Source organism: Phaethon lepturus, unplaced genomic scaffold (genome assembly GCF_000687285.1).
Source record: "Phaethon lepturus isolate BGI_N335 unplaced genomic scaffold, ASM68728v1 scaffold52006, whole genome shotgun sequence".
NCBI lineage: Eukaryota > Metazoa > Chordata > Aves > Phaethontiformes > Phaethontidae > Phaethon > Phaethon lepturus.
Window position 1 is genome coordinate 3,663 of NW_010549408.1, and position 18,589 is coordinate 22,251.

At 49.5% G+C, this 18,589-nt stretch overlaps 1 protein-coding gene across 2 annotated transcripts in view; it reads right to left on the reverse strand.

The window, feature by feature from the left end:
* The window catches only part of CLCN5 (chloride channel, voltage-sensitive 5), a 14,348-nt gene extending 830 nt beyond the window's left edge, over positions 1-13,518 (reverse strand). The window contains exons 1-10 of one of the 2 annotated variants that reach the window (XM_010290243.1): positions 13,371-13,518; positions 11,801-11,900; positions 10,110-10,294; positions 9,394-9,516; positions 8,679-8,885; positions 7,623-7,703; positions 6,185-6,727; positions 4,812-4,998; positions 3,003-3,401; positions 404-620 (exon numbers count right to left, since the gene is read on the reverse strand). In XM_010290243.1, coding sequence (XP_010288545.1) covers positions 404-620; positions 3,003-3,401; positions 4,812-4,998; positions 6,185-6,727; positions 7,623-7,703; positions 8,679-8,885; positions 9,394-9,516; positions 10,110-10,294; positions 11,801-11,900; positions 13,371-13,496 — 2,168 coding nt within the window. In that variant the 5' untranslated portion in view covers positions 13,497-13,518. The remainder of the gene's footprint in view (positions 1-403; positions 621-3,002; positions 3,402-4,811; positions 4,999-6,184; positions 6,728-7,622; positions 7,704-8,678; positions 8,886-9,393; positions 9,517-10,109; positions 10,295-11,800; positions 11,901-13,370) is intronic. The other variant, XM_010290245.1, reaches the window with a different exon arrangement.
* Between the last annotated feature and the right edge of the window lie 5,071 nt (positions 13,519-18,589).

Here is an 18,589-nt window from a genome sequence, read left to right on the forward strand (position 1 = left end):
AGAGAATCCCTTCTGGTGCCACGCTTCGGGGAACGGATCGCTCTGTTTCCGTCTGTGCCCTCAGTCCTCCCCACCTCACCAAACACACCGCTTCCGATCCACACCAACGCGAAATCGGTTACGTGATGCGCGTGGCCAGACCCAAGAGGAGGCAGGGAGCCCTTTCCATCCATTTGAGACCCACCACCCTGCGGAGCCGTGTCGTCACCTTACAGGCTTTATGTTACTGCTTCAGCTGAGGAAGGCTCGGGGGTTTCACAACTGCTTTTTTCCAGGTAACAACCGCCCCAGCTAACGCTCAGTGCTCTACGCAGAGGCCTTCGTTCACGCAAAGGAGAGAAGGTTTTGTCTCGGGTCTATGGGCAACCCTGGGACCCCAGGGCTCTGCCTGCGGCGTTCTTACCCGTTGTGAGTAACCAGGCACTGGCGCAATCCCAGCTTGCGGAATATATCCACGACGATTTCCATAGGTGTTTGGTCTGTCACTGTGAAAGGACTGAGGTCCAGGATGCTCCTGAGTTTCAGCATAGAGGGGGAGCTTGGAGGCAGCGGAGGAGAGTGGTCAGTGAAATAAATAATTGAAGTGCTCACAATCCCATCCTGCTTCTTCCGGGCATTTTCTGGAGGAAGAAATACTTGATTTAATATCATCCCTCCTTTCCTTTTCCAACCTGAGGAGCTTACCCTTTCCTCTCTCTGCCCACCCTGGGATGGCTTTAGAAGTCCATTCCCTCCCTTCACCCGTGCGGTTTCTCAAGGCAACTGATGACCTAAGGAGGCTGCAATATGTTTCCATCCTATCTTCTAATAACTACATCATAACCCTAAGGTGTCCAAAGGTTCACCCCAGGGGTGAGACCAGCATGCGCTCTGCCTAATGTCAAGGCTGCCACGCATCTCAGCATTTTGCTCACACCATGTAAACACAAGTTCTGAGACTTTTAACTTCCCAGTTTTAAGAGGAGGTAGATAAAATGCTTCGTACTTTTATCAGGCACGAATTTGGGTCCCACGCAGGGTAGCTAAAGAAGTATTTTTAAGCATTTAGCCTACCAGCTCAGGTTCTATGCCCGTGACTAGGGTCAAGAATAGGAAACAAACTCAGCGCTTGCCACCACTCAGGTATTCACACTAGTGCATTACAGTCCTGCTACACGCACAACTTGGATATCTGCCACACTGCAGCTTCGATTCCATACTGACATTCCAAGACTCACTGGGCAGGGGCTAGCCTGGCAGCCCAAACACCAGACTGGATATTTGGAGCTGGCCATCAGAAGCTAAATCCCATCCTGTGGCACACAACAGCGCATTGCTGTGCGTATCTTGGGGAAAGATTATTTTTTTGACGAGTCCCTGGAGATTCAGAATAACACAAATGCAAGAATTCACGGTCATACCACAAAGCAGCCTTACAGAAGGAAGGCGATGCACATAATTATAATACGATAATGCACTTTCTGTATTTCATCCCGTATTGTCATAAGCTTTTGGCCGGATACTTATCAGAAGAATGAGAGCAATATCCACGTGCTCCAGAAGACTGTACTGCACATCCTAAAACTGACACTGAACACTTACCTTAACAGAGAGAGGGAACACACGGCGTTGATTCATAGCTGCGGGCAAGTTAATGATACAAACTACTCTAGCTCTGCCACGGGACAAGGCTAGCTCAGGACCAAGCCCTCACACCACCCACACAGAACGTCATCAAGCTTGAGCTAAGACAGTGCATTCAACCATGTGCTGGAGAACATGCCGCAGAGCTCACGCGTCTTCAATCCTCCATGATCATGCTGTTCCCACGATTGCTTTCTGCTTTTGACCAAGGTAACTGCCACCCCTCCCAGCCAGCGTGCTCTCCCCCGCTCCCCTGCGCCAGCATCCGTGCGCCAGAATTGGGGACTGGCCTGCAGGAGCTAACCGAGAAGGGAGAGGAGATGTGTTTTCGGCTAGATCAGTTCTCCCATCCAGCTCACCACAGAGCTTGCACAAACTCTGCTGGGTGCAGGCGTAAAGAAGTGTGCGAGCAGCTCCGGCTCACCCAAGCTCAGCGAGATGCTTGGTGTCCGAGCTACAGCTGGACAGAAACCGTATGGACTCAACTGGCATGAGAGCGTGGGGCTCTGTACCCTTATGCCCGATCTTCACTCCAGCGCAGGCACAATTTGTAAGGACTTACATGTCCACGTACCCCTCAACCCTAACACATTTCTCCTGCTTCATCGAGAGAAGACATACCATCTCTCACCCAAGCCAGCAAGAGACAACACGACCAGAACTCCCGCTCGGGTCTCACGCTGGGTAACAGCACTTGCAGGTTTCTACGAAAGTGGAGAGCAAAAGGAACCTAAACATACCCTAAATTATAATAGGGCAATGTTGTTTCCAAAAGGAGCTCAACTCACATCACAGATGGAAACTGCATCTGAGTGATGCCAGGACAGTGCTTACCAAGTCCTGCCAGCACTGCACACCACCTGCCTCACAACCACCAACGCCCAAGTGAAGTAAGTGAAAGACCAGGCTGGCTTTCAGTGGTGAAAAGAGATGGAAGAGTTTAGCATCAGTATCAATATTCATAGGTTTGACAGCACCACCTCAGAAGCAACCCAACATTCACTACATGGACCATGCAGACGTTTTTGCTTAATGAAATAAAATAAGGTTTGAGACATTAACAGTTAAGAAAGCTTTCCATGCCCGGTCGTCCACAAAGTCGGGAAGGCTTAGTTCTTGCTGACAAGAAGTCTCATGCTTCACAACTGTGCCCTAAGGTTGATGAATTCGGCAGAGCCATACTAATTGCACTGGGCAAGCCATCCTGTCCTTCACACTCAAAGCATGCAGAGCCCACGCTGCTCGGGGATGGAGATGCAGGCACCAGTAAGCACAGCCACCATCACTAATGGGTGTTTAAATTTGTCAAGTAAAGTACGGCTGGTACCATCTAAGGCCTCTAATGGCACCATTTATCTATGCAGTATCTTGCCTCTTACCAATTGAAATGATGAGGTCTCTCCTGAGGACAAATCCAACAAGCCTTTGTGACTCCCGTGACACCACCACTGGATAGCCACTGTATGTGGTTTCACTGATGATGGTCTCAACATCTTCTACGGTCATGCTGTCCTGAGTGATGACAGTCAGAGGAGGATCATTCCTCCGTGGCCTCATGACATCCATGGCAAGCGTCTTGTGTGAGAACTCCTCCTTGGCTTCCAAGAAAGGGTATCCGTTGAGGCGAATATGGGCATCATAAATACCTTCCCGCCCGATAGCATCAGCCACCCACTTGCTGGTCATTGCTGCTGCCATCAGAGGAACGATGTATTCCAGTCCACCAGTGAGCTCAAACATAATGACCACTAGCGACACAGTCATTCGGGTCACCCCACCTGCAAACAGAACACAGGAAGACAGATGACATGAACAGGCAGTTTTGAGGGTTTCCAGGCAGGGGAGCTGTTCTGAGGTTTGATACAGCTGTCCTCTGCCAACATACCCAGAGAAGGTCTTGTATCAGCCAGAGGTTGCACTGTTGGACTCCTACATCGCATTCAGCATTGCAGCGGAAGCCAGACGCAAGCAGGACGCAGCACTGAAACCATCCGTCCCTTTCAGAATGTTGTGCCATGGGCTGGCTTGTAAGGCTTTGTACGTGTTTTTGATGGGTCTTTCCCTGAACTCCGAAGCAGCCTCAGAAGACGGCTAGCTTTCTCTTGTGTTATTTAGCTGGCTGCAAAATAGCCCGAATGCCGCAGAAGGGCCTTATACACGCCTCCGTAGGCAGATGCATGAAGCGCGATCTCTGACAGGCTGTACGCAAAAGGCAAGCGTCATCCTGACATCCTCGGGTTACTGCCATTAATTCCCCTAATGGCAAAGGCTTCAGGCAACTTACCTCTCAAGTTTGCCAGCTTGCAGCCAGACATTTTGACTACTGTTCGTTACACTTTTGCAGGCTTTCAATATTAAAACAGTTAAGGCATTTCAAGAGAAAATCGGTGAGTCATCTTAAATACTGACATCATTTTTTTTATAACAGCATTTTGTCTCGGCATATTGTAATTAAGCTTTTGAGATTCAAGTCCCAAAGCTACTCCCAAATATGCTATACGAGTTTTGATCCAATAACCATCTCCTACAGGGGCACATACCCTTTAGTACTGTCCAGTGGTAAACAGAACAGTGAATGAAGCGGAACCATATTTATTTTTCATCAATTATGTGCAAAGAAAAAGGTGTATCCCTTTTAAAAAGATCAAAGATAGGTTTTAGTAGCATGCTTTTATTGTTCCTGAAATGAGAGATTCTCCTGATACAATAAAGCAGTCCATTAAGAGTTAAACATATTATTCCGTGGAGGAGAGGACTGGGAATCGTGCTGAAAGTGAAGTTCAGCCACGTGCACTCAATTTCTCAAATTCAGCCAAGAGGAAGAAGCGTTACTGAAAAACGGAGCACTTGAAGAGTTGCATCATAAGATTTAAGGCCAGGACAGGAAATAAAATGAATTAAAACCCCACAGGAAAATTTACAGTCCCCGGCCAGTCTCATTTGTTCTAGCTGCCCATTCAGGAGACTCCCCACGAAACCTGTCACGACCAACGATAGGTTGGTGCCAGCAAAAGGATGCCGACAGGATGAGAAACACGTTGCATATTCCACTACAAAGACTCCTGTTCTTGAGATGAACCTTCTTCTATGGATTGCGAGAACAGCAGCAGCATTTCACTTGTACACTTCTTCACGTGGCCAACCAAGACCCAAACCACAGCTTGGACTTCAAAAGACGTCTTGCTTACCTAGACACGCTGCAGCCCCAACCATCGCGTAGAGGCCAGGAGTGATGCAGTCAGCTCCTTGACTGCACCAGCCGCTGAAGATGGCCCAGTCGTGGTGGTAATAGGCCAGCTGCTCCACGGCTACTCCGAGCAACCTGCCGGCTATAGCACCCACCGCCATGCTGGGGATGAAGAGACCTGAAGGGACCTGTGAAAACATGCGTCGGTAAATGCGCCGTCCCCCAGACATTTCAAAGACTAGTGACAGAAGCTCGAAACAGGACTGAGTTAGAGGTTACGCTGAAGTCAAAACTGGCAAGGATGCCTTGGTCTATCACCTCTGCCCTTCCTGCACCCTCATGCTCTAAAGCATCTGCGACAGAGTTTGAGTTTACTCCTTTCTGAAGAGGAGAAACAGCCACACATGAGGTTAGTGTGGAACAGAACAAGCTTTTTTCAAATGCTTATTTCCCGAGAGCATGTAACAAAGCTTCACCTGTATGTGTTTATTGCATGCACGGGATTTCCCCACTCCTCTGGCTTCACGTACTGGAGCCAAATCACCCTTCTTCCCTGGCAGAAATTCAAACTCCACCGTGGAAGTGAGGGTGCCTGGAATTAGCACACACAGCACAAGTGACAAGTGACACCCAGCAGAGCTGCTGCCAGCAAGCATCACCTCTGCACTTCAGCTGTTCAAGACTCCGAAAGCTCCTGTTCTTTGAAGTCAGAGAATCTCCTCCCCTTTCCTTTACACATTTGTCATGCAGCTTTCTCACACATCTATCTTTCTCACAGACTGGATGATTGCCCTTGAACGCCAGCGACCACCTCACAGCAACAATGACGTCCAAACCTCTGTGGTGCGCTCACCTTTCTGGACAAAGCACTCAAGGACTGGGGGGCACTGGGGGATGCTCAGCTCCACCTGATGTACCCCACTGCAGGAAAGCTCAGACCTAGGCAGTACATCTGCAGCTCGGGCGGCTCCCACCAAGTTCAAAACCATCTGACCAAGCTATGATAAGTATTTACAAATTAAGGTATCGATTGCTTTGCAATTAGCTATCACATATATATTGCGTATCTCTCTCTCTCTCTCTCAAAAAGGCTTAAGGCAAGACAATTTAGAAGCATTCCGCATTTGGAAAACAGGACACAAAGCCCTGAGACACCAGCTTCAGTGACTGCATCTGGCTCCCACAGATGAAAAGGTTTCTACTGCCCTCAGTTACGAGCAGCAGAACAAATAACTGCAGTCTATCACCTTGGCCCCTTCTTTAACAGAGCTCGGGAAGGAAAACACGTCTGTTTATAGAGCAAATAAAACTCTAAGATGTGGGGTTCCTGCAGAGGATGAGGAGAACGTGAGCTCCTTTACAGGCCATTCCCACCTTCATGCCAAAGGTGAAGATCGTGATGAAGACTTTCATTATGAGGGCCAAAGCCAGCTGCCACATGGCGGTGTAGACCCCTGGGCCAGCAGCTCGGTCTGGCAGGTCATCCCCTTTGGTGCTGTTGAAATCGTTCACATACTCGCAGAGCTTGGATGAGTCCAAAATCCCACAGTCGTTGAAGAGCTCAGAAATCAGCTCGCTGGTGCTCATTCTGGTGTACTCGTTGGGGAAGGCCAGAACGGCTGTGATGGCAGTCACTACAAACACCTCCAGCACCGGGTATTTACCAAGCTTGGTCGTCTTGCGTCGCCTGCACCAGGCAATGTTGCTGCGAATGAAGAAAGCTCCCCAAAGCCCACCAAATATTCCCAAAAGGATGAATGGCACAAGCTCCAGAAGATGCCACGGCATGTGAAACTCCACGTAGAAGAGAACCAGGCGGCTGTTCCCGAAAGGGTTGATGGAGCGCAGGGTAAAGGCGGCGACCAGAGCCGCGAAGAAGGAGCGCCACAGCGTCTTGAGAGGAAAGTAGTAACTGACCTAAAAAGGAAAACCGAAGCAGATTCGGTCACTTCAACACTTGTCACCACACCGATGGCTGCCCAGTAACAAAACCACCACTGCATGAGGTAACGGCAAGGACTGAGATCGATGTGCCCTGGCTACGTACCCTCCTCTCCAGCCAAGCACCCCAGGCTTTTTTCTGAGCTCCCGTTCAATGCGGATTGCAATGACCGGGATGGGTCCTGGCCTGCGTACTTCCAGTGCAGCACGTGCTCTCTGTGATCCCTGAAGCGGAGGCGGCTTACTCGGATAACAAAAGCTGTTACAAATCAGCTGTGAGCTGAATCTGGAGAACTATTTGCCTTGCATGCTCTGCAAAGCCCAGAAGTGCCAAACAACAGTGCTTGCCATAGCTGCCACCGCAACTAGTGCTCAGCTGAGCAAAACCATCCCATTCCTCTGAGCTAAGCCCTGAAGCAAGCAGCGGTGATCCATTTCATGTCTGGATCAAAAGAACAAGGATTAGAAGTTCCTTGGGAAGAAGAGGGGTTTGACAAGCCGGGTAAGTTTGTTCCCAGGTACCCTGGGACAGCGTGGTCAGGAGAAAGGCGACGTGGAAAATGTGACAGAGGCTGTGGCTGTGAGCAGTCAGTGTTGCTGAGCACAGGCAGACCAGTGGAAACCAACAGGTTTATTGCAAAGCTACGGATAGACATCATCCAAAATAAATTCTCCAGTATTCGTAAGAATTACCTGAAACCCCAAAAAGCTTTTAGGTTGCTTGGCCTCGTAAATACACCACCAATCAGTATGCAACAGGGTCTCCTTTCCACACCCAAGCAGTTAGGAGTGGACTGTATTTTTAAACCAGCGAGGTCAGTTCTTGCAATAAAACAGGTCGCCAAGAGCTAATAGAAAATGCTGATGTTACCTCTTCCAGACTAAAGAGCACTCCTCCGATCGGTGCACCAAAAGCTACAGACACACCAGCAGCTGCGGCTGCTGATAAAACCTAAGAGAGAAACCAAGGACAGTCAGACCTTTTCAGCCCCCAAACCTCCCCTCTTTTTCTGTTTGTCTCTGCTTCAATTTGTACAATCTTTATCTCCAGTGAGTGCACAGTAAGCCAGGGTCTGAGCTGTTTTAAAGACAGCAGGGAAACGACGGAGTGAGAGAATTCCCCAGGGCAAAGGGCTGCAAGTAGCTACAAAAACATTGGTGTTAGCATTTCAACAGTCCCACCCCCAACTTAGTAGAAGCAGCATCGCTGGCAATTACCTCCTCCTGTTTCCGCTGATTTTGTGCTATGCTTTCACCTTAGATAAAGCTCCAGTAAGCCAGAAGAGCAATAATTCCGCCTCCCAGAGCCTACTGACTTTTGCCATGTTTGCCCGCCTCATATTCATAGTTTCTCAGAAGAGGGCAACACAGTGTAACTAGAGGTGCCGTGGGGCCACCCAAAACCCTGCCAGCCCACTGCATGGATTCTGTCGGATTTGGTTTAGCAGAACGTAAACCGGCCAATGTGACACTACGCATCTCACATTAACTGTTCTCCAGCGACCTGTCCAGAGAAAAGCCTTACAGCACTGTGAGGAAACACTCATGAGCTCCACGTTAGGTCTTAGCTTGGTTCTTACACCAAGAACTTTGGTTCCCGGACAGCAAAGCCCTTCATCCTACTCCTATGGCCAAGTCCAGGTCCCTCAAACAGTCCCAACAGAGCTTATGGAGCTGCATGGCAAACAAGCGCTGCAGAACTGGGTCCGCAGCAGGTTAGAGCCATCCCATCACCAAGGAGGCGATGGTCTGTGCTGGGGAGATGCTCTGGTGTCACTTCCTAACGGAGATGGCTTTTGCTCCGGCTAGGCGTTGCGCTGAGGCACCCCGAGAACATGCCAAAACAGAACAATTCACGTTCAGCGCAAAGCGCCAGACCCACCGGTCTCCCCACACAACCTCAGCAGTTTGCGGTGTCTCTCCGTACCTCTCTGCGCTTCGCTTCGTTCTTCCTGTATTTGGTGAAGAGGTGACACAAGATGTTTCCACAGCAGCAGGCGACGTGCACCAGGGGCCCCTCTTTGCCCAGGCTCAGCCCAGAGGACACCGCCAACACTAAGGTGATGGTTTTGATGATCAGCGTCCACTTGCCCAGGTAGCCTCTAATGATGAAACCACTTAAGATAGTTTTGATCTGGAAGTCAAGCACACAAAGCTCTACAGGCTTTCATTCAAGCCCTGGTCAGAGCTCCTGTTTTACTAGGCGCTCCCGATCCTGGCCCCAACTTTCCCCTAGAGCTTTCAGAGCACCCCCCCAGTTATCAAAAGTAACGTAGAGTTGGCACAAATACGTCTCTGTGCAAAGGCAGAAACAGCCGTTTCAGTCCTCCCTTCAGGGCCACTACCCCTGAAGAAAAACCCCAGGCTAGCTTTTGTACCCTGTCCTACACAAACGGCGTGCTTTTGTTCATACCTCCTGCAGGAAATGCCAAAACATTTATTTTTTTTTTTTAAAAAAAAGGGACTGCACGGACACTTAAGCGCTTAAGATGTGTTTCAGGAATAGTTTAGAAAAAAGCCCATATATTAAGCCACCATCTAAAGTGCAAGAAATTATTATTCCCTAGCAGGCATGCGTAATCTTTGGATGGTGGACCCCTACCCCACCTTAAAAACCCCAACCCACTTTCATTCTCACTCACCTCTGGGATCCCTGAGCCACAGGCATAAGGAGCAAACCCCTTCACAAGTAACACAGCAAGAAGGGAGAATAACAAGGCCCAGATAACGTACATGAAGTAGTTGAGAATATATGCAAAAGCCCCCTGAAATGCAGAGAAAGTTACCCAAATTAGACCATTTCAACCGAGATCACATCGAACCTGTGTGCCGTAGCACGTGCACAGAAATAGCAGGTAATCTCACGCACAGTTATCCTTATCCACCAAAAATGATGAGAAGGAAAGCGAGGTTTCAAGCACAAGTTACATTTGCTGGGTTATGGGGATATGAAGCAATCGTCTCTCCAAAGACCATTATAAAATAGCGAACAAGGCACACAAGTAGCTTGGTACTGGGATAAGTGGTGTCCCAGTCAAGCAGGCTGCTCTTGAGCCGGTCTGGCATTCCTCTAAAACGTTCACGGGCAAAATATCCTCCAAACAGCAAGTCTCAGACGCGTGACTAAAACACCACACTTGTAAACGTGTCAGTGTTTTGCTTTCCCCCATCCCCTCTGAGGACAACACTTAAGTAACTTGTTTATTTACGCCCTTGGAAGACCCCAACGATGAATGTCAAACCACTGAACCACCCGGAGCTTGCGCGTGCGTCTCACACCCCGATCGACTAGCAAGGGGCGATGCGGGCTGGGGAAACGGGACATTCGGCAGCAAAAACAGCAGTAGGCACACGTCACCTCTCCGTGGCCAAGGATCAGCTGGGACCAGCTCTTCCACTCGGGACACTTGTCTCTGTCCGTAAAGGTTGTGTTGGATTTCCAGCAGCAGTGTTCATGGTTAAACCAGAAGCCTGCTAAACACACTCCTTCTTTCAAATCTGTCATCCAGTGGGCAGAAATGTCTATCAGACCCGCTAAGGAACCTAGTTTAAGGAAAAAAAAACCCAAATTTATTAATCACCTTATGCAGACTCAAATACCTGAAGGCTACAGTGTGCCTGACTAATTTTTGACTCCCTTAGCAACAAATAGAGCAGTGCTGATATTTTTGCCTACAATTAACTTTTATTCTATGGAGAGCTAAATGGGAAGATTTGCTTAAGTATATGTGTGAGTGTGTATATATATATATAAAAAAAGAGTATGTCAGGAAACACAGCATGCCGAATAATATTTCGAAGGCTGACCAGCGCAGACTGCGTTCAAACCCACGCTCCATCACTAGCAATTAATTCTCAATTACGCTGAAAGAGCGCTTATTAAATATAGCACAGCAAGGAGCCTGAGAGGCAGGGTGGGACGTATCGCATTTCTGGAGGATGCAAACAAAACGTGTCACCAGTCTCCAGCACAAGAGCTGGAATCCAGGAGTTACACTAACAATGCTAATACTGTGACAGGAATAACTTTGAATTTGGAGAAAACATTTCCAATCCCAATTTAGGGAAAAAAAAAAAAAAAAAAGAAAGAAAAGGAGGGGAAGGTTACAGCTGTGCCAAGTGAAACAAAGCAAACAGAGAGCCAGTACAGAAACTAAGTCAGATTTTAAAAGGGGATTCTTCAAGCAATTTCTTATTTTTCTGTTAAGAATAACTCCTGTAATCCCCAAAGACAAATGCTGCAATCGGCTCTGTTCTCAACTGAAATGACACATCAACACAGAGGCCAGGAACAGAGACCTCTGATCTGTATGAGCCAGTGCTAGCACAAGCTCCAGAGGCAGCAATAAACATTTAGCAAATCTCCAGTTAATGAAAAACTGGCTAGCAGCTTTCCTATGTAAATATTAACAGAAGATTTAATTTCATCCCTCATGATGAATGCTTCGCTGCTTTCTATCGGGAAGATCTGTATCCAACTGATTTACTTCTGCTGCGCTGGGTCCAAAGTTTGCTTCTGAAGTCATTTAAAAGGTCTCAGCCAGTCAACCTCAAAGAAGCCTGGCCTCCCAAGAAACACCTCTCACTTTTTATATCTGAGTATAGTAGGAAAGAAAAAAAGCAGAAAATCTTGCTAGCAGTCCCTGGCATTAACTTCTCCAGCGCCCTCGAAGAGTGCTCAGCAGAGATGATGTACAGCATGACACTCGCCTCTGACCCAGCATTTTGATCAGCTCTGCTTTGACGAATTTTTATTTTCTTATTTCAGAGCTCTGTACCAGCAGCAGATCCAGTGTCCGGGACAGCTTTCAGTCTCAATTTTGTAGCTGTGTGTTTACAGAAACACGGCCTCAAAGCACTTAAGAATAATCCTCCGTGACCTGCAAAGCAGCGGCAGAGCCATCAACGTGAGCGCAGCCCCTGGCACAGCCCTTGCTCCGGGGCCAAGCCCTCCTGCCCCCGCGGTCTGCCAGCGTTTGCGGCAGGAATCGCTGCTGGTGCTGCGGTGCAAGAACCAGGACTGAGTTTTAAAATGAGGTTTGCTCTTACCTGCCAACAGCCCGATGAGAAGCATCAACAACCAGCCAGAAAAGGCATCGCTGACGCTGTGTATCAGTGCCCAGGTGGACTCTTTACTTCTGCTGGTGATCTACAAAAGTTTTGTAAAAAAGAAACAACGACCTGTTAAGACACTGATTTACCGTGGTGTGAGCGCTCTAAAAACTACATGGTGACGTTGTTAGTGGAAGACAGCCCCTAGCATCCAAAACAACAGCTATCATGACATACTCTGCTTTGAAGGGTGAGAGAAAAAAGTACCAGGCAGTGTCTGCTCTTACAGCTGGTCCAATAAACGCAGTTCTGGTTAGGAGATGTACAAGAATGGATCAAGGATACTCCCGTTTTTCCCAGGAAAAAACGAAAATATTCAAGTAGCGCTTTCCCCCTAGGCGCCTTCTGCATAAAACCAAGACACAATTCATCCCTTAATCTCTAAAAGCCACTCCTTGTTAGCAACAGCAAGCGACCAACATCCTGATGCCACAAGTGAACCTGAACAGCAGAAACCGTCCGAGCTCTTTGCGCCCGGCAATTGATCGGTACCGCCGGACGGGGGTTGGCACCCACCAGCTGTGAGGGCAAACAGAAGCTGTCACCAGCGTTTCACAGGCTCCAGCTACTGCCTCGACGCCTGTAACACCAACCAGACGTTGCTTGGAGCAGCGGAGACTCGGCCAAGCGCGGCTCAGCCGGACACGAGGCGGGTCGTGGGTTTAATACCCACGCAGAGGGACGGTCAGGCTGGGTACCAGGCTGTGCTGGTGGCACTGGAAAGGGGGACCCGGTCCCATCCAAGATGCCCCAGGAGGGTGAGCTCCTGGCCCTGGGCTGCCTGGCAGGGACGGCTGAAGCCTGTCAGTCTCAGTGCTCTTGACAGGCGAACAAAAGGGTGACAGAACAGCTCTTGTGCGTCCCGATTACCCCGGCTGCCTCTTCCCAGGGAAACATTCCAGTACACCACGATTATCCCCAGATAAAAAGGCACACTGATGCAAACAACTAATACTCACTAAATGAGGAATAAATAAAGTAAGAATCCTTTCTGCCTGAATGGCTGTCTGGTTTTTTTCCCCCCTCTGGCTTTTTGTCTTTCAAAGGCCACACTGATCATGAGTAGAACTGCTAAATGGGTGCTTGGATTCTTCCATTATAAACCATGCAATAGCGATGGAATTCTTCCAGATAACCACGCACCTTCCAGGAGTAGGAGCGCAGGCCTTGCTATGCTTCGGAGTCGAGCAAGTTTAACACGGCATAAGAAAATGTGCCATTAAAGGCTTTTAAGATGTGTATCAGAAATCCACTAAAGCTTTCTAAATAAAAGCCCTCAGAAGAGAAGTAGCAATGGATAAACTGCCACACGTTCAATTTAGCGCTTCTTTTCCTCAAACTAGAGATCCTGTGGAGAGGCTGTCGGTTCCCATCCTACGGGCGAGCCCTCCATCCTAGGCGTCCCTCCAGCAAGCGCCTGCCCAGGCTGGCAATCAGAACTGAGATTAGCTCTAGCAAGTTAATTGTTCTGCCTTCAGGGCCAGCAAGGAGTAGTAAGAAATTTTACCTCTCTGTGCCTGTCCCGGTCCCTGGACTTCTCTCGCACCCAATCTATAGTGTTAAAATCTTCGTAGGTCCCCACACCAGGAAGAGGTTCCTCCAGGAAATCCATCATTGTACTTGTGCCGTTCATCCCTCCTCCATTATATGAGGAAAATCCTGGGGGAGAAAAATTGAGTATTTCTTAGTTTTCCCCTCTTTTTAGGAAGAGAAAAGAAAACAAACAAGCAAAAAAAAAAAATCACCAAAACACTACCTTCGTGGGAAAACCACAGATTTCAGTGGAAGCACACAGCTAATGAGCTGTTCCTTGAGCTAAACATGCCAACAAGCCTCCCGGGTGACCTGGGCAGCGCGGGTGTGCCCTTCCCCAGCTCCGGCAGTTCACGTAGAGACGGGGTCGTTCCTGGAAACGACTGTTCAGGAACCAGCAAAGTAAATCAACACTAGAATCTAGATGTTAACTTTTCCCTAAATTGAGAATTTTTTCCGTTTGAGGAAAGCAGAGGGGAAAGGGAGAGGAGAAGGTGCATATTCGAGACCCCCAGCAGAGCCGAAGGGAGTCCCAGGTGGGTCTAGTGAAGACGAAAGTGGGAACGGCAGGAGGGAGTCGGGAAGGAAAGTATCTGACCCCCCATCGCTGCGGGGAGCAAGGAGGGCCTGAAAAGCAGAAAGCAGAACAAAATGGGGGCTTGCAGCCTTCCTTCAGGTGAAACCTCGGCCAAACTACTCAGCCTTCTGTCTAACCTGCTCCAGACCATGGAAAACGATGCTTAGTGTGGATGATGTTCCCAAAATTTTGGTCACAAGACAGTCTCTTCCCAGCTTAGAGCACAGAACAAGGCTGTGGGGCAGGGTAAATGCAAGGACCTACAGAAAACCATTAATCTACAGAGCGACGAGGGTTGGCCAGGTCCGGCTGAAGACAACATACAAGGGCTTTGCACGGTACAAGCCATGGTCCCAAGCGAAGCCTCCAAAGTGTCATTCCCCCCACTTCTGCCATCCTCTGCCAAGAAAATAAATCCATTACTCCTAGAATTGTTGAACAACTGGGGTTCAAAGGGACCTTTAAAGATCAGGTCCAACCTCCCTCGTCCTGGACCCCAGTGTAGAAAATGGGTCAGATCGGGTGGATTAAGGTTGTCTCCACGTCCCCAAGCGCCCAGTTTATAGCCAGTTCCCAGCCAAGCTGACGTTCGGCCCCTGCCTCCTTCCAGCCCGTCCCTCTGCTACCCCGGAGCGCGCGGGTGCACCCCGCTGCCCCGGAGGAGAGGGCGGCCGGAGCACAGCCTGCCCCTGAGGCATCCGGGGGAGAAGCTTGGACCCGAGCGGATTTTGCCTGCCCTGGGAAATGCATTTAAACCTTTTCCACTTGGAAAACTTCCGTGAATCTACTCCTGTTTTCATCTGCTCCTAGAACAAAATACTGAGCATCTCTGATCTGAAAAGAAACTTTAAAACCCCCATTAATGGAACACATTCCTTGCTCCTTTAAAAATGGGTTTGTTAAAGTCCCTTGCAAGCAGTTTGAAGAAGGTGTTGAAACACATCAAAGGTCTTTTAAACCTTATCCAAGGAAGTCAAGCAGTTTTCTTGACAGATTAATTGACATGGAACAAGTTTTTCTGTGCAATTCAGCCCAAACTTCATTCCTTTGCTTGTGCAAGCACCGAGGCCCCCGCTCCAGGTCAACACCAACAGAATCCTTCAGTAATTACTCCATATGTTTTTCTTTCTAAGCCACCAAATGCAGAAAGGGCAAAAATTCCATGGGTTACTCCAAGAAACACTCGGTGGAATTTCAGTGAAGGTGAAAGGTGCCCTGCAGTCTACTATCCACTACGCAAAAGCATCCTCAGAAAATGTAAGTGACGCTACTTTACACACCGAGTACTAGTTTTGAAACCGCCTTAAGGAGCCTTTCATGCTAGTCTCACTCCCAAAGGCACTCCCTATGGCCCTAACACCTCCTAAACTGGGATTATACCTGCAACAGTGCTCTCTGGTGGGGTTTTTTTTCCCCACTTCTAAGGACTAGAATCACACTACAGGGAAATCACCATTAGAGAAGGACACGAACCCGGACGGGCTGCTGGGAGCGCTGGCTGACAAATCCCCCGTTTGCAGGACGTGGGCAGCTCTGCACAGCAGCCTTCCCACGCTGGCACGGCCGCGACCCACGCCACGCTCGGGAGAACACCAACTTTTCAGTTAGGAGCAGCTCGGGGACAGGACAGCAACTTCTCTGCATGGAGCCCGGCTGATATGAACGCACGCTCTGGAGTTGTCCGATAACCACCAAGCTACACAGGCACCTTTAGCAGGCTTGGTCGCCGCTATTTTACTTTGATGCCCCTTCCAGAAGCCAGCAGCGACCTGCTATGCACAACCTTTCTGCTTAAGAAACAGAGGAGGAAAGGACACGACTGACGCGCGTGAAGGAGGCGAGGACGCAACCAAAAACCCCTCCTTTTGCACCTACAGCTGCCTCTGCCTTCTGCATCCGGGAAGATAGCACGCCGGCGAGACAACCGTTGCACCCTGCGTTTGGAGGGGGCAAAGAACGGAGCCGTGCAAGAAGCCGTAAAGCAACAAGGAGTTGCACAGACCAACATCGCTGACATCCCAGCTCTGAAGACCTTTTAAAAAAGTCTTGTCAACATATCTTGCTGGTTGGAAAAGGAGAAGAGTAAGGTGCTGCCAGCCAGCTACCATGCACGTTGAGCAATCTCGGTAAGTGGTTGCCAGCCAGCAGCAAAGCAAAGGGGAGCGGAGTACAGAAAATAAACGAGAAGGCAGGAAGAGACTGAAGTCCGCAGTAGCCCACTTCTCACCGGAGCTGGGAACCCCAGCCTTAAACGATCACAAATCATTCACTTGGCAATCCACACCAAAGCCACTTACACCCCGTGCACTCTGCAGCGCGAGTTCACATGCCCCTAGTAATCCAGACTAGTAGAACATAAAGCACGCGTGATCTTCCTCCAGCAGTATGCTGCTACAAAGAGCTTCCAAGAGTATACACATGGACACACAGGTAGGGAGGCTGGTTCTTCAGACCTGGGCAGGAGAGTAAATCTAAGCATGGTTCTGTGAGACACTAAGCGCTTACAGTCATCCAGAAGAAAAAAAAAAGATGCAAACCCCAAAATCTGGTCAAAATTGAAAGGTGGTGGAGAAGAGAGTATTAAAATTCCCATACAGAAGAATAACATTTAACACTTCATTTCTCATATTTAAGTTGTAGCTACCGCCAGAGAAAAGATTTCTTCGGATGCGGAGAAGTAAGGAATTCAAACAGTTGCTCATCATCTAAAAGCAAGAGGGGGAAAGAAACTGTGACATCTTCCCAAGCCCATCTCCCAGACTGGCACAGCAGCCGCTTAACAGAGAAGAAGCCGCAGGAAAACAAGATGAGTCATGAAGCATAACTGACAACTACCACAAAATAACCCACTTAAAAGCTCCTTGCTTCATTTGGGACAGAAAGAGGTTAACTGAAGCTCTCCAGAGATCTTCCCAAGTGGTGAGTCCACAGACTGTGAGCCCCACCTGCCCGACTCGCACTGTAAAGAAAACGGGGCACATTTCCCGAGAGCCTTGAGGAATTACTGTTTTTAACAACACTTTTGCACTTGTAAGGCCAACAGCTTGGAAACACACAAACTGGCACCACCACTTTCAGAGACGTCCCCATTCAAATATTCCCACTGGAAATCCCAAGCACTGTTCTACAAACCTGACGGAGCAAAACCTCCTTGAATAAGTCCCCCTAATAACAGGCGACCAGGTTCCGCAGGTGCAGCGCCGAGACTCCTGCAATGCCTCCCGCAAGCCTGCGTACCTGCATGAAGCCGTCCGGGCGAGTGCTTCCCCACAGCCTCCCAAGGCAACGGACACGCGCTGAAGCGGTTATTTGACACAGGGACAAGACGAGGCATTGCCCCAGCCACCCACAGCTCCAACGAGTCAGTTCAGAGCCGGAGATCTTCACAGCAAAGGCCACGGATGCGGAGACCGCGGCTGCAGCAGAACGACGGGAGGTCACGCTAGATGATCTCGTGGTAGAAAGTGGGCATGGTGGTGTGGGGTTGACAGTTCGACTTGATGATCTTAAAGGTCTTTTCCAACCTTAATGATTCTGTGATTCTAACCGAACCAGGGAGGCAAGCCAAGGTTTGATCCAGCGCGTCAGCAAGATGGTGGCACTGGGCTGTGAGCCGGCCACCACCTCCCGGACCGCACAACATCCCGGCGCCCATGGGAGACGTTCTCACCACGGTCCCCAGCTTGCCCACCCGGGTCCGATACCCATTTCCAGGGCCCCCTCTCACATTACAGTGCACTTTTAACATCCTCGCTTAGATAGCGGCTGCTTTTCTGGAAAAGTTGAGGTACAAATCTAGGGGTGGAGGGGTGGTTACCAACTGTTGTTACCAGTGTTAAGGAAAGCCAGCATCCACCCAGGCACTTGTTTTAGGTCTGTCCTCCAGACAAAGGAACCACCATGGCAGCATCGCTTTTCGAGCGGCTTCAGATACAAGTGATGAGGTGGCTCTGGCGGGGGGGTCTTTGGGGCTTTGCTAAGTGTGGGTGACAGGTTTCTACCCAGCCCAGCGACGCAGAAGACAACGCTGAGTCTACCTTGAGAGGTGGAAGGTGAACGACTATCTCCTGAAGGCTCACCTCTCAAAGCCAAGCAGCCCAGCCGGACGCGTTTGCTTTCGTTTCTACGGGAATGACACGCTCTTCTGGAAGTGCAACAACGGTTCCTGCCTCCGTACCCCAGACAGCAGGCCTTCACTGCCTGTTCAACCTTGCTTTGGCACATCTACCGCAATTTTTCCTAAACATAAAAAGGTACACCCGTTCCAAAAAAATAAAAACATTAATACAACAGTGTTAAACCCAGCTAACAGACTACTTTGAGAAGCATTTTCTGCATGAAGATGCGATCAGGGTCATTCCTCGTGCACTCTTCTGGAATAAATGCCCAGAGCAGTGACTTTTAGCTGTCCTGGGAACACTGTCCCAGCTCCGAGCTGCCACAGAGCAACACGGACAAGACCACAAAGTCAGCACGCAGCACCGCCCCGCAACGCGAGCGGGGCCGTGGGTCATCGCGCCCTCAGCAATGCCCTGTTACACAGCACCGAAAGCCCCACGGGTACCAGCCCGTGCCATGCCATCCGTACCGCGACCGGCAGGCGCGCCGACCGGGCG